The 15,208-nt window shown below is 46.0% G+C and overlaps 1 protein-coding gene across 1 annotated transcript in view; it reads left to right on the top strand.

Moving 5' to 3' along the window:
- Positions 1–10,471: 10,471 nt before the first annotated feature.
- The window catches only part of LOC126456523 (uncharacterized), a gene marked incomplete at its 5' end in the record, with an annotated part of 69,799 nt that continues 65,062 nt past the window's right edge, over positions 10,472–15,208 (top strand). The window contains one exon of the mRNA XM_050092272.1: positions 10,472–10,652. Within this exon, the coding sequence (XP_049948229.1) occupies positions 10,472–10,652 (181 nt within the window). The remainder of the gene's footprint in view (positions 10,653–15,208) is intronic.

Below are 15,208 nucleotides of genomic sequence, written 5' to 3'. Positions count from 1 at the left end.
AGAAAGAAAGATTCTTTCTCATTTACCTACAATATAGTAGGTCAGCAACTGGAAGCAGTTAATTCCATAAATTATCTGAGAGTAGGTATTAGGGCCTTTGTTGAAATTTCGAGAAGCTTCACCGAGGAGTCAAGCAATATATTGCTCCCTCCTACGTATATCTCGCAAAGAGACCATGAGGAAAAAATCAGAGAGATTATAGCCCACGCCAAGAACAATACGAGACTGTGATAGAAGGGAGAACCGATAGAAGTACTCAAGGTACCCTCCGCCACACACCGTCAGGTGGCTTGCGGAGTATGGATGTATATGTAGAGATGCTATGTCCCATCGCTCGTGCGCCGACTATAACACCTCGTTGAAACTCACTTAAATCTTGATAACCTGTCATAGTAGCAGTAACTTAACTGCGCCAGACGCTTGTTGACTTATACAGTGTGTTACAAAAAAGGTACGGCCAAACTTTCAGGAAACATTTCTCACACACAAAGAAAGAAAATATGTTATGTGGACATGGGTCCGGAAACGCTTACTTTCCATGTTAGAGCTCATTTTATTACTTCTCTTCAAATCACATTAATCATGGAATGGAAACACACAGCAACAGAACGTACCAGCGTGACTTCAAACTGTTACAGGAAATGTTCAAAATGTCCTCCGTTAGCGAGGATATATGCATCCACCCTCCGTCGCATGGAATCCCTGGTGCGCTGATGCAGTCCTGGAGAATGGCGTATTGTATCACAGCCGTCCACAATACGAGCACGAAGAGTCTCTACATTTGGTACCGGGGTTGCGTAGACAAGAGCTTTCAAATGCCCCCATAAATGAAAGTCAAGAGGGTTGAGGTCAGGAGAGCGTGGAGGCCATGGAATTGGTCCGCCTCTACCAATCCATCGGTCACCGAATCTGTTGTTGAGAAGCGTACGAACACTTCGACTGCAATGTGCAGTAGCTCCATCGTGCATGAACCACATGTTGTGTCGTACGTGTAAAGGCACATGTTCTAGCAGCCCTCTTTGACACGGCCATTGACAGAATGATGGGACTTCTTATGCCGGAAGTTTCCGGTCGTCATCGCTGATGATTTTTATTCAAAATGTAAGCAGTGGCTGGATTCGAACCCGGGACCGAGGACGTTTTGATTATCAGTCAAAGACTCTACACATTTACTTTCTTTTGTCAGTGTTTTTTCTCGTCATTTGGTCTGGAAGGACGTCATGTGACATCTCTTCAAAGTCATCGATGAATATTTCACTCAATTTTGTAATTACAGGTTGCAGTCAGCCTCTGACCCAACACGCTGAGCCGTGCCTTTATAAACAGTGCTCTAGATCACGTGTCTTACAAAACCCCATATACCTCCTTCAATCTCTTCTATACATTTGTCACTGCCTCGTTCTCATAAGACAGAACTCCACAACAGCACGTTGCTTCAGGTGAACATCAAGTGTAGCAGCCATGTTGACGAAGTGTTGTGCCCTGGACTTGTGGTAACAGGTTGTTTCTGTGATATCCGTGAGTGGCATTGATATAGAACAAAAATTCGAATTTTTGAAAAAAAAATGTTGTGAATTTCATTTGGTGTGACTGTCGTGCAAAGACTCTATTTGGGAGGGCTCCCCGCAGTTGTGCTCCCCACAGCTACAATTAGGCACAATAACCGTCTGCTTTGTTGGAGCTTAGCGACCTGTGACCTGCAAAACTGACAAGTGTATCTTTCCCTGCACGTTCTCCTCCGACATTGCGCTTCCGCTTGGGTCAGATCCGCATGCTTCGACTTAAATAACAAACCAGGGAGGAGTTTGGTTGGTCAGTAAGTAAGTACCAAACTCGTCTGGTAAAAAGAGATATCTTGTTGAGACCTTGTAACCTCTAATTAGATTCTTTTACATAAGGTTGAACAGTACCTTAATTTGTATTGTCAATAGATAAAATATCAGAGGTTGTGAATTTTGAATGGTGAACAGATGTTTGATTTTTATAATGACAGTACTTCGAGGCTCGGACGTGGTTATACGACGACGAATAAAGATTTCGCCACTCCATTGCATCACTATTCCGCACTGCAATGGTGAGCACGGCTACCGTTTCGGTCAAAGTGTTATGTCCATAACTTTAGAGTTCAAGGAGCCTTCACGGGAGTCATCACCTGTCCAACGTACTCTCTACGATCTCGCGAAGCCCATGGGAGGCGACCGCTAATCACAAACATTTAACGAAGCCTGTTAAAATATTCTGCCACCCTGTGCCTTACTCATTAGATGACAGGGTATTTAGATACTGTTTAGAACCGTACAAATAACGATTCTCCACTTATGTCACATTTACACACTCAATCGGGCCGGCCATCAGTGGTTATCTGAACAGCACTGAGAATATCGCGCAGCAGTGTACAGTGGAGAGCAGTGACAAAGTGGAGCAGTGAAAGCTTTGTTCATCATTGTCTAATTACGACTAAGCCTGTAAGTATTTTTATCGTAAAATCAAACATTTTTTCACCATTCAAAATTCACATCCTAGGTGATTTTACCTATTTCAGTTGACAATACCAATTAAAGTACTATTTAACCTTGTTACGCCTCTTAGATTCGACCTCCATCGGCGACATGGCTTGTGCTCGGCCACGATCGTCTTTAAACAATGGACATCGACCCCTGTACGTAAACTCTGCCTGGCGAGGCCTACGAGAAAGACAGGCCGCGGCGCGTACGTCACGAAGGTAGACCGAGCTCGCTCGTTCTCTAGCTCAACTCAGCAGAAAAACTGCGTTTCTACACCTGTTAACTCGTAACTGGGTGCGTATGTACAACCGAGAATTGCATCTTTGGAATCCATTATAATGGAATCTTACTGTTCTTAGTCCTGCAATGATAGAACGTGCATTGGCCTGCTAACAATTTGTTATTGCTGTACTAGGGTACAATAAAATGAAAATCATGTCAAAATCATTATCAGTTGCATAAGGCACCACATCTTGTATGAAATGAGTACTGTTACGCAGAAGAGACTAAACGCTATAAACAAGCCTATATACCATTTATGTCGAGAATTGATCTTAGGTAAGACTTCATAATACTAGATTCCAGTAGAAGATGCAATTCTCGTTAGTACGTACACTCCCAGTTGTGAGTTAACAAGCTTCTTAAGCGAGCGATTGACTTCAGACTTACCTTCGTGACGAACACGCCGCGGTCTGTCTTCCTCGTGGGCCTCGCTTTCCGGTCTGTGACGTCACATTCGTCAGTTTTATTAATTAACGATATCAAAATACTTTTATCAGTGGAGAATGTAGCAAATGCTTATTCCCACTCTGTTCAGCAGTCACGAGAATTTTACTACGTACATTTATCTTGGAAACAGTACAACTATTGACAAACTATTTTGCGTCTCCCTTTCTTCAGGGATATACACTAGTCCATTCCTGCAGACCAGACGGGTATCCCTTCACTCAAATTGCCTCTTTTCTTTTCACCAGAACTGTGTCTACAGGGCGTCCCAAAAAAGATAGTCAGTCTTTAGAGACAGGCTACTTACACCAAAATACGAAAAAACTCTAATAAAAAAGGGCTCTAAAATGCGTACCTTAAGAACTGTGAGCCCTTGTTCATATTCGATACAATGAAACAGATCTCTTCTACGAAAAGGACTTCCCTTTCCATATTTTGAGAGGACGCAGTATGAACCAAAACAAGAAAAAGACTCTTAGTAAACATGGGCTCTAAAAGCATACCATAAGAGCTGTGAGTACTTGTTCAGAAGAAGACACTAGAGAAGGTGAACAACTCATAGCTCCTAAGATATGCATTTTAAATCCCATGTTTACTGGACATTTTTTTCTTTTTTTGCCCCATACTGCCTTCTCCCAAAATACGGAAAGCAACGTTCTTGCCGTAGAAGAGGTCTGTTTCATAGTATCGAAGCTCACAGCGTTTAAAGAACGCATTTTAGAGCCCAAATTTATTAGATTTTCTTTCCTTGTTTTGGTTAAGGCACCTACCACTAAAGCTTGTCGGTATTTTTTGGGGGGAGAGGGATGGGGGTGGGGTAAACTGTGCGTGTGAACCATCTAGAAGGTTCGAGAAGTCACGCTGGAACCTCCACGTGATACAGCTACCACATACACCAGCTTGCCGTTGTTTATATGGCTATTTTTCCTTACGCCCTCTGGAGTAATAGCAAAAATGGCAAATTTGTTCGACTTTGAATATTGCTTCAAAACTAATTGATATCAAACTATAGTTGCGATTTCTATATGGATTTTATCAATGAATTGGAAAATTTCCAATGCGTATTATCAACATAACTCACTCTTTAAATGTGCTTACATTATTGCGTAATATTACAGTCGGTAATGGGCATGGTCTGAGAAATGAATTATCACTGACACATCCCACAAATTATTTAATGTATAGCATGAACACCTTGGCACCCAACACCCTTCTCTGTGGCATTCCTGAACCTACGTTTATATCCAATGAATGTAACTCCATCTTCTGTCTGAAGTATTGGACTACGGCTGATCAATAACCGATAAAACAATACCAATCGCCGTTATTTAGATTTTATTTTTAGGCTACCAGTTTCGACGATACACTACGTCATCTTCACGCCTGCTTCAAAGGAGTAACCTTCGTGTTACAATATACGATTATTGCGAGCATGCGTGCTCCTTGGACAACTGTCAGCGACTCAAGTTGTGCAAGGAGCACGCATGCCCATAACCCTTACGAGACCAGTTAAAAGTGCTGCAGTATTTTGTAACACGAAGGTTACTCCTTTGAAGCAGGCCTGAAGATGACGTAGTGTATCGTCGAAACTGGTAGCCTAAAAATAAAACCCAAATAACGGCGATTGGTATTGTTTTTCGGGTACGTTTATATCTATCGATGGCTCTCCATCCAAGACAACAATCTCCGTTCCCCCTACCAAGAAATCGTTACTCCTGCCACAAATCTCGCTTGATGTTACGACCATGATTTCGATAATAAGTGTGCCACTGAGCAAAATTCTTTTCACAAGTCAAGAAATCTGCTACTGCCTGACTGTGTTGATCCACGACTTTCAGGAAGTCATATGAAACAATCGCGTGTTGGGTTTGAGATGATCGATGTTTTCGGAATCGAAGGTCGTCGGCATAGAGAAGGTCAATGTTTTCGATATACATCACAAAATATGTTCTAAGTTTCCGCAACAAATGGATGTCAAGGTAGTTGTGTGGATCACGTCTACTAGAGGAGTGTACTTATGCTCTCTTAGAATCACTAGGCGCGGTTATTTGAGGATCCATGATATATCACGGTCAAAAGAGGGCTAACTCTCCTTTGCAAGAGGTCGGACGCCAGGTACAACAATTGCCAAGTATCACCAAGAACTGCAGACCTCCTTCAGTTGGCTGTCACTTCCAAAAATATGTCATACGTCCAATAGCGAAGAGATGAACGGGCGGAAGAGCGGCTGCCGTCGAAGACTGGTTGCAAGCTCTGAAAGTAGACCTGCAGCTTGGCTCTATAGTTGAATCTGGTTATCCAGCCCACATAAAATACCCGATAGGAGTAATGTTCCCGACCAAGACTTAATTTCTGCCACGTGACAGGAGACGCAAAGTAAGGAGGCAAATGTCTCGTGCATTCTGAGTCAGGCCAGAACTACGGCTTTAGCCATACTGTACGCTGGCTCGCCGCTTAACGCCTGCTACGCAGGCAACACAGATAAGACTGCTGTATCGCATCGGGCCACTGTGCCCCTTGGAATATAGCAGCGTCGAAATTCCCTTTACGAGGATTTTTTTTTCCCTCCAAAATTAGATCTGTCGCGGAATGTAAACCATAGTGAAATTGACTTTTTTCGCAACATTCATCTATACCTTCTAGCTATTTCTCTAGGTAGTCTCTGCTCCAACATACATTTTCCGTAGTGCGGTACCAACTTCCCAGTATCCTTGTCACAGAAGGCTGCTTTCTGACAATTTCCTACCCTGGCCTACAGCTCGTTGTCTGTGCCAAAATGCTGTCCACATAGCTAGTGGTTCATATGAGCGGAGAGATGAAAATTGGGGTCATCCATGTCCGGGCTGAATGGTGGGTGATCAAACACTTCCCGTCGAAAACGCTGCAGGAGCGTCTTTGTTGCATCTGCAGTGTGATTCTGAGAATTATCATGAAGATGGGCATGCAACACTGTTATGTGGGCTGCATGAAATCGGGATAATTCCTTTATCACGCACTTCGCACTTGTCGAGAGACAGTATTGATTTAGGCATCTCTACGCAGTCACTGTGCGCTCAGAACTGAGAAGTTTGGCGTGACGCAATTGACGGGCATACTGCGCAACACATCTACACAAAGCTGCATCGGATTTTTCACTTTGGTTTTAATTAAGTGACCGATCGGACCTTGTAAAAAAGGTATCGGGTTACTGTATAAGTTCGCAGGGTTTTCTCATAAGTTTCATAAACACAACAGATACACAAAACAGAGACATTCGTCATCAATATTATACTCTCCTTCACTATTTTCAACAGTCTACCAACGCTGGTGTAACTTTTCGATTCGGTGACTGTAGAAATCGCGTGTTTTGAGGCGATGAACTCGTCGAGCCATGTTCGGCGAGCATTCTGGTCCTGAAAGTAACTTTTAAGATGCCTACTCGCTTTTTCGTATCTACCATGGCCAAGTTTATCTCTAAAACCAGCTGTTTTGATTAACCACGGCGATTCAGACCAATGTTTATGCGGCACAGCTTAGCTTGGGCGTCTTACTCCCAAGGAACATGCAGCTGAAGACTAAAAATGGGACCATGTGCCTATCGGTACATGCCCTATCAAAAGCAACACACTTGCCGTTAAAAATCTTTCCAGACAGTTATTCCTAACAGGTATGAAAAGTATTCGAGAGGAGACACTGACTGCATAGAACTGAAAGGCTTACTGTCTCTAGTACAATGCATGGTACACGTTCTTAACGCTTCTACGCACACGTACTGACGTTCCCTCTTACTTCGGCTTTTTATTTCTTTCGTGAGGTACCCACAGCTTCTACCGATCTTTACTAACGACTCGCTTCTAATACTGATGAGTTCTCAATCCCATCCCCGAACACCACAACGTTTAATGGGTTTATCGCACCTGTCACGCAACCCGGCCATGTATCGTCCAACCACGTTACGACTCCCCACTACTATTTGCTTTCCGCGCCACCCGTAACTGTTGGTGCCAAACCGAGCTTCTCGATCAGTGGGGGTTCCCATGGTGGCAGTGCCGTTGCCCTAGGCACTAAGTGTAAGGTACAGATATAGATACTCAAGGACTAAGCATACCTGTAACCTTACAAGTTTCCTAGAAGGTTGCTCGATAGAGACTGAAAAAGGTCTCTGGGCGCTAGAATAGGTAAATAAAATGGATGCGGAATGACTTTCCAACCCAACTCCTGTACAGTGGTTTTTGTCAGACTAGTACTATGCGAGCGGGCTTTATCATGGAGTAGCATCACTTCACGCAGTCTTCCTGGTCGTTCTTTTGGGACTGCGTCTGTAAGACGCCTCGTTTGTAGACAACAAATCTCAGCAGTGATGGTTACACATCCGTGAAGCAATTCTAGTACAAAAAAACGTCGCTGTTCCACCAGATGGATAATATTACCTATTGTCAATGTGCGCAGATCTTACGGGGAGCTGCTGCTTTGCTTGGGCTCAACCATTCCTTTCTTTTCCTTACGTTAGCATAGAGACATTGTTTCTCGTCAGCAGTGAGGATACAGGATAGGAATGGTCGGTGTTGTTCACGAGCCAATTGATGACGAATAAGCAGAGATGCACGTATGGCCACCCGCTGATTTGTGTGAATTTGGCTTAGAGCATACAGTACCATTATATCTGATTTTTGAATGTCCCCCTTTACACGGAATTGTCACTCGATGAGGGAATGATCACAGTTCATCACATTTGCCAGCTCTCGAGTAAGCTGGCTTGGTTCATTGTGGATTAATGCGTTTAAACGATCTTTTTCAAACCCCGAAGTTCTCCCAGAACATGGAGTCACTAACGTCAAAACGATCCTGCTTAAAATAAGGAAACCATTTTTTTGCCGTTCTCTTTCCAATGGCACTATGCCCATACACGGCGCAAACGTTTCTAGCCGCCTCTGCTGCTGTTACGCCTCTATTGAACTCAGAAGACTATGTCGAATGTTCCGAATTCTCCACTTGGCACTCCATTTTCTATCGTCCACAGCTCCACTCACTATCTCCAAATAAGAAAATGGCAATATGAGAACTCAAACATTGGAAAATCCATGATGGAATGTATTAATATCACGAAAAAGGTAGTTGCTATTCACCATACAGCGGAGGTGCTGAGTCGCAGATAGGCGCAGAAAATGACTGTCGGAAACTGAGCTTCCGGCCAACAAGGTCTTTGTCGAAAATAGACAAAACACACACACACACAGACCAACTCACACACCCATGACTACAGACTGTGGCAGCTGGAGCGTTGCGTTTGTGTGTGTATGTGTATGTGTGTGGTGTTTATGTTGTCCATTTTCGGCAAAGGCCTTGCTGACCGAAAGCTCACTTGGTCGTTTTGATGTGCCTATCTGCGACTCAGCATCTCCGCTGTATGGTGAGTAGCAATTATCCATTACATACTATGTAATTTCAAATAGCGAAAGTGAACTACAGATAAAAATTGACAGGTGACAAATAAACCCATTGCAAACAGAATACGAACATAAAAAACAAAAACGCTACGAACTTGTGCACCAACGTAATGCACTATGTGATCGAATGCATCCGGACACACCCAAAAACATACGTTTTCTTATTAGGGGCATTGTGCTTCCACCTACTGCTAGGTACTCCATATCAGCGACATCAGTAGTCATTAGACATCCTGACAGAGCAGAATGGGGCGCTCCGCGGAACTCACGGACTCCGAACGTGGTCAGGTGATTGGGTGCCACTTGTGTCACACGTCTGTACGCGAGATTTCCACACTCCTAAACATCCCTAGGTCCACTGTTTCCGATGTGATAGTGAAGTGGAAACTTGAAAGGACATGTACAGCACAAAAGCGTACAGGCCGACTTCGTCTGTTGACTGAAAGAGATCGCCGACAGTTAAAGAGGGTCGTAATGTGTAACAGGCAGACGTCTATCCAGACCATCACACAGGTATTCCAAACTGCATCAGTATCCACTGCAAGTACTATGACAATTAGGCGGGAGGTGAGACGACTTGGATTTCATGGTCGAGCGGCTGCTCATAAGCGAATGCCCAATGACCGTCATCTGCGAGCGTGTGTAGTGCCAACAGAAAAATTCGGAGGTGGTGGTGTTATGGTGTGCTCGTGTTTTTCATGGAGGGGTCTTGCACCCCTTCTTGTTTTGCGTGGCACCATCACAGCACCGGCCTACAATGATGTTTTAAGTACCTTCTTGCTTCTCACTGTTGAAGAGAATTCGGGGATGGCGATTGCATGTTTCAACACCATTGGCCACCTGTTCATAATGGACGCCCTGTGGCGGAGTGGTTACACGACAAAACATCCCCGCCGGCCGTTGTGGCCGAGCGGTTCTAGGCGCTTCAGTCTGGAGCCGCGCGGCCGCTACGGTCGCAGTTTCGAATCCTGCCTCGGGCATGGATGTGTGTGATGTCCTTAGGTTAGTTAGGTTTACGTAGTTCTAAGTTCTAGGGGACTGATGACCTCAGATGTAAAGTCCCACAGCGCTCAGAGCCATTCGAACCATTTTTGAATAACATCCCTGTAACGGACTGGCTTGCACAGAGTCCTGACCTGAATCCCATAGAACACCTTTGGGATGTTTGGGAACACCGACTTCGTGCCAGGCCTCACTTGCCGACATCGATACCTCTCCTCAGTGCAGCACTCCGTGAAGAATGGGCTGCCATTCCCCCAGAAATTTTCCAGCACCTGATTGAACGTTTGCCTACGAGAGTGGAAGCTGTCATCAAGGCCAAGTGTGGGCTAACATCCTACTGAATTCCAGCATTACCGATGGAGGACGCCTCGAACTTGTAAGTCATCTTCAGCCAGGTGTCCGGATACTTTTGATCACACAGTGTATATTGCTACAATGCCCGGGAGGTTCTTTGAAAAGGCAAGGCCCGCCCTTCAGCAATCCTAGCGCGCTCTGTTCCCCTAATGACAGCATCGTCTATGCGTCACTGGACCCTAATCACTAGATTTAGTTATTTTCTCATTACACTTAGCAGAAGTTTCATGTATTGTTGGGGCAGTAAATTTCATTATGACAGCAATTAATATACAATTAGAAGGAATGACTGTAGACGAAAGATGTGGTGCTCCAGGTTGGCTGCCGCCTGACGTGGGGACAGCTGTGTGGCCGGTGGCTCGCCAGTGGGCCAGGGTGCCGGGCAGCGGGGCGTGGCTGCTGTCTGCACACGGCGACCGCCGGCTGCGCGACTTCCAGTACCTGCGGCTGCTGGCGGTGGGCGGCCGCCCGCAGCAGCGCCTCTTCTGCCGGCTGTGGCTGACCGGGGACTCGGCCACCGTGCTGCTGGAGGCGCAGCCCACGGCGCTCTGGCCCGCACAGTGGGGCGACGGCGACCCCGACTCCCAGCCCTATTTGCTCTCCTGCTCGCTGCCTGCAAACCTCACCGTCGACCAGGTGCGTCTGCGAGTTAACTTTACATTTAAAGTTCTATTATTATTTATCGTATGGCTTTACCAGTGCAAGTGCGGTATTGACATCGTAAATTTACATAACATAACATACGAGGGCTATCCACAAAGTACATTACGTTTTCGTTTGTGTCCGTTAGGGGCGGGGCTAGCGCGGCCATCTTGGTGTCATGGCATTCCGCCGCTCAGTCGGCATCCTGCCGTGCTAGTGAGAGGTTCGTGCTGTACTCCGTTGAGTTACTGTGACAGTTTGAAATGTCAGCGTTAATTGAAAATGCCGCGAAGTGTGAAGTACGTGCTGTAATAAGGTTTCTGACTGCAAAAAACTGTACACCGATAGAAATCTATGGGCAGCTTTGTGAAGTGTATGGGGACAACATAATCACTGAAGGTGGAGTGCGTCAATGGGTCATAAAATTTAAAAATGGCCGAACTAACGTTCACGACGAAGAGCGAAGTGGAAGACCCAGCATAGTGATTGCCGAACTTGTCGAAAAAGTCGATGCCGCGGTCCGTGAAAACCGTAATTTCACAATAACGGAACTCTCTATGAGTTTTCCACAAATTTCACGAAGCTTGTTGCATGAAATCATTACCGAAAACCTTGGTTACCACAAGTTTTCTGCAAGATGGATACCAAAAATTTTGACAGAGATTCACAAAAAAGTCAGCGAATTGCTGCAGCGTTAACGTTTTCGGACGCTTACGAGAAAGTTGGCGACTCATTACTCGATCGCATCGTTACTGGTGACGAAACATGGTTTAAGCATGTGAACTGCGAGACAAAATTGCAGTCAATGCAGTGGGGGCACACAAATTCCCCCCAAAAACCCAAGAAATGCATGCAGACAATGTCGGCATGGAAGGTGATGGCGACTGTCTTTTGGGACAGAAAAGATGTGATTTTTGTGGATTTCCTCGAAAGAGGCACTACAATAAACTCTCAAAGGTATTGCCAAACTCTGCACAACCTCAGAAGTGCAATACAAAACAACCGCAGGGGAAAGTTGGGCTCAAAGATCTTGCTGATTCACGACAACGCCCGGGCCCACACGGCAAATGCCACTCGTGAAGTTCTCGAATCTTTTAAGTGGGAGTTGTTTCCTCATCCGCCGTACAGTCCCGACCTGGCACCGAGCGACTTCCACTTATTCCCAGCAATGAAGAAGTGGTTGGCTATGCAGCGTTTAGATGACGACGCACAGCTTCAAGAAGAGGTAACCACGTGGTTGAAGGCGCAGGCGGCGGAATTTTACGACGAAGGAATTTCCAAGCTCGTCCATCGCTACGATAAGTGCCTTAATTTAAATAGCAACTATGTAGAAAAGTAGTATTTAAGTGTGGCTTTCATCTGTATATAAAAAAATTTCCAATACTTTTTTTATTTTTAATTCCAAAACGTAATGTACTTTGTGGATAGCCCTCGTATAAATACAAATATACACTCCTGGAAATGGAAGAAAGAACACATTGACACCGGTGTGTCAGACCCACCATACTTGCTCCAGACACTGCGAGAGGGCTGTACAAGCAATGATCACACGCACGGCACAGCGGACACACCAGGAACCGCGGTGTTGGCCGTCGAATGGCGCTAGCTGCGCAGCATATGTGCACCGCCGCCGTCAGTGTCAGCCAGTTTCCCGTGGCATACGGAGCTCCATCGCAGTCTTTAACACTGGTAGCATGCCGCGACAGCGTGGACGTGAACCGTATGTGCAGTTGACGGATTTTGAGCGAGGGCGTATAGTGGGCATGCGGGAGGCCGGGTGGACGTACCGCCGAATTGCTCAACACGTGGGGCGTGAGGTCTCCACAGTACATCGATGTTGTCGCCAGTGGTCGGCGGAAGGTGCACGTGCCCGTCGACCTGGGACCGGACCGCAGCGACGCACGGATGCACGCCAAGACCGTAGGATCCTACGCAGTGCCGTAGGGGTCGCACCGCCACTTCCCAGCAAATTAGGGACACTGTTGCTCCTGGGGTATCGGCGAGGACCATTCGCAATCGTCTCCATGAAGCTGGGCTACGGTCCCGCACACCGTTAGGCCGTCTTCCGCTCACGCCCCAACATCGTGCAGCCCGCCTCCAGTGGTGTCGCGACAGGCGTGAATGGAGGGACGAATGGAGACGTGTCGTCTTCAGCGATGAGAGTCGCTTCTGCCTTGGTGCCAATGATGGTCGTATGCGTGTTTGGCGCCGTGCAGGTGAACGCCACAATCAGGACTGCATACGACCGAGGCACACAGGGCCAACACCCGGCATCATGGTGTGGGGAGCGATCTCCTACACTGGCCGTACACCACTGGTGATCGTCGAGGGGACACTGAATAGTGCACGGTACATCCAAACCGTCATCGAACCCATCGTTCTACCATTCCTAGACCGGCAAGGGAACTTGCTGTTCCAACAGGACAATGCACGTCCGCATGTATCCCGTGCCACCCAACGTGCTCTAGAAGGTGTAAGTCAACTACCCTGGCCAGCAAGATCTCCGGATCTGTCCCCCATTGAGCATGTTTGGGACTGGATGAAGCGTCGTCTCACGCGGTCTGCACGTCCAGCACGAACGCTGGTCCAACTGAGGCGCCAGGTGGAAATGGCATGGCAAGCCGTTCCACAGGACTACATCCAGCATCTCTACGATCGTCTCCATGGGAGAATAGCAGCCTGCATTGCTGCGAAAGGTGGATATACACTGTACTAGTGCCGACATTGTGCATGCTCTGTTGCCTGTGTCTATGTGCCTGTGGTTCTGTCAGTGTGATCATGTGATGTATCTGACCCAAGGAATGTGTCAATAAAGTTTCCCCTTCCTGGGACAATGAATTCACGGTGTTCTTATTTCAATTTCCAGGAGTCTACATATACACACCTACATAATAATATAAACAGAACAAACACTAGTCATTATTAAATCTGAGCAAAGTTGAAATATTATCACAGCTACAATTCGTCAAAAAGTTATGTCCAAATGTGACAGCTATTTAATGGCAGCAGGGCTGGTCTCCACGAAGTCTCTCTCCAGTCACCACAGAATCTTCGCAGTGGGCAATCTTGCACTAGATGTTGTAATGTTTGTTCATCAGTTTCACAGTCACACATTGGGTTATCATTGGGGCCCCATTTGTACACCATGGATTTAGTTCTCGCGTGTCCAGTTCTCACACGGTTAAGCTGGCACCAAATTTTACGAGGAAGCTGCACTCCTGGGAGTTGTTGGCTGGGGTCCTCTATATTGTGTCGGTTAATGCCACTATTGTTCCACTTGGTTTTCCAGAATTTGTGGCAGTCATAGGTATTTCCTTGGGCAAGTGTTCTGTCTTCCCATATAGCCGCTCTTGATTTAAGGCGATATCGACAGCGGTCATCTAGTACTTGGTGTATCGGTAGTACTCTTGCCTTATCTGCATGATTTATTTTTTGCCATTCCTGAATTGTTGCTTGCTGTCTACGGATTTCAGGCGGAGTGATGTTCGAGAGGACATGAAGCCATTCTAGAGGTGTTGACTTTCGTGTCCGTGTTATTGTCCTCATGGCTTCATTGATCTGGGCGTCAATCTTCTTTACACGGGCACTCCTACTCCACACAGAGGCACAGTACTCTGCCGCGGAATAGACGTGTGATATTGCTGCAACACGTAGTGTATTTGCATCCGCTCCCCATGTGGTACCTGCTAATCTCTGGATGATATTTTGGGTTTTCAGTTTCTGGCTAGTTAGCTCCAGGTGTTTCTTGAAGATACGTGACCTGTCAAGAGTTATGACTAAATATTTGGGAAATTTGTTATGTTTAATTCGTTTTCCGCAGAAAGTAATATTTAGTTCTCTGTCCGCTAGTCTGTTATTAAAATGGAAGGCGCAAGTCTCTGTTTTATTTGGGTTTGGGCACAGTCTCCATTGTTTGTAGTACTGGTTTAGTACTTCTAGGTCAGCAGTTAGTGTTTTTTCACCATCTTCTAGCCATTTACTTTGAGTAACTATAGCCATGTCATCAGCGTAGCAAAACTTACTTTTCTCAGTGTCAATCATGTCACTGATGTAATCATTAAAAAGTAGTGGAGCGAATACAGATCCTTGGGGGAGTCCGTTTTTTGTTGTTTTGACTTGCTGCTTTGTGAGCCCAGGTTTACACTGAAATATCGGACTTTCAGCATTTAAAGTAAAGACGCACCACCCAATAACCGTAGTTAGCCGCTTAACGTAGCTACACTGCTCAAAATAATTAGAGGACACGCACACCGAGGTGAAGAAAGTCATGGGATACCTGCTTAATATCGTTTCGGACCTCCTTTTGCCTGGCGTTATGCAGCAACTAGACGTGGCATGGACACAACAAGTCATTACATGTCCCCTGCAGAAATACTCAGCCATGCTGCCTCTACAGCCGTCCACAACTGCGAAAGCGTTGCCGGTGCACGATGTTGTGCACGAACTGATCTCTTGATTATGTCCTGTAAATGTTCCACGGGATTCGTGTCAGACGATCTGGTTGGCCAAATCATCCGCTAGAGTTGTTCAGAACATCTTCAAACGAAGCCCAGT

This window comes from Schistocerca serialis, chromosome 2 (genome assembly GCF_023864345.2).
Source record: "Schistocerca serialis cubense isolate TAMUIC-IGC-003099 chromosome 2, iqSchSeri2.2, whole genome shotgun sequence".
NCBI lineage: Eukaryota > Metazoa > Arthropoda > Insecta > Orthoptera > Acrididae > Schistocerca > Schistocerca serialis.
Note: the sequence above shows the minus strand (reverse complement) of the source record. Positions and strands in the feature narration are given on the sequence as shown.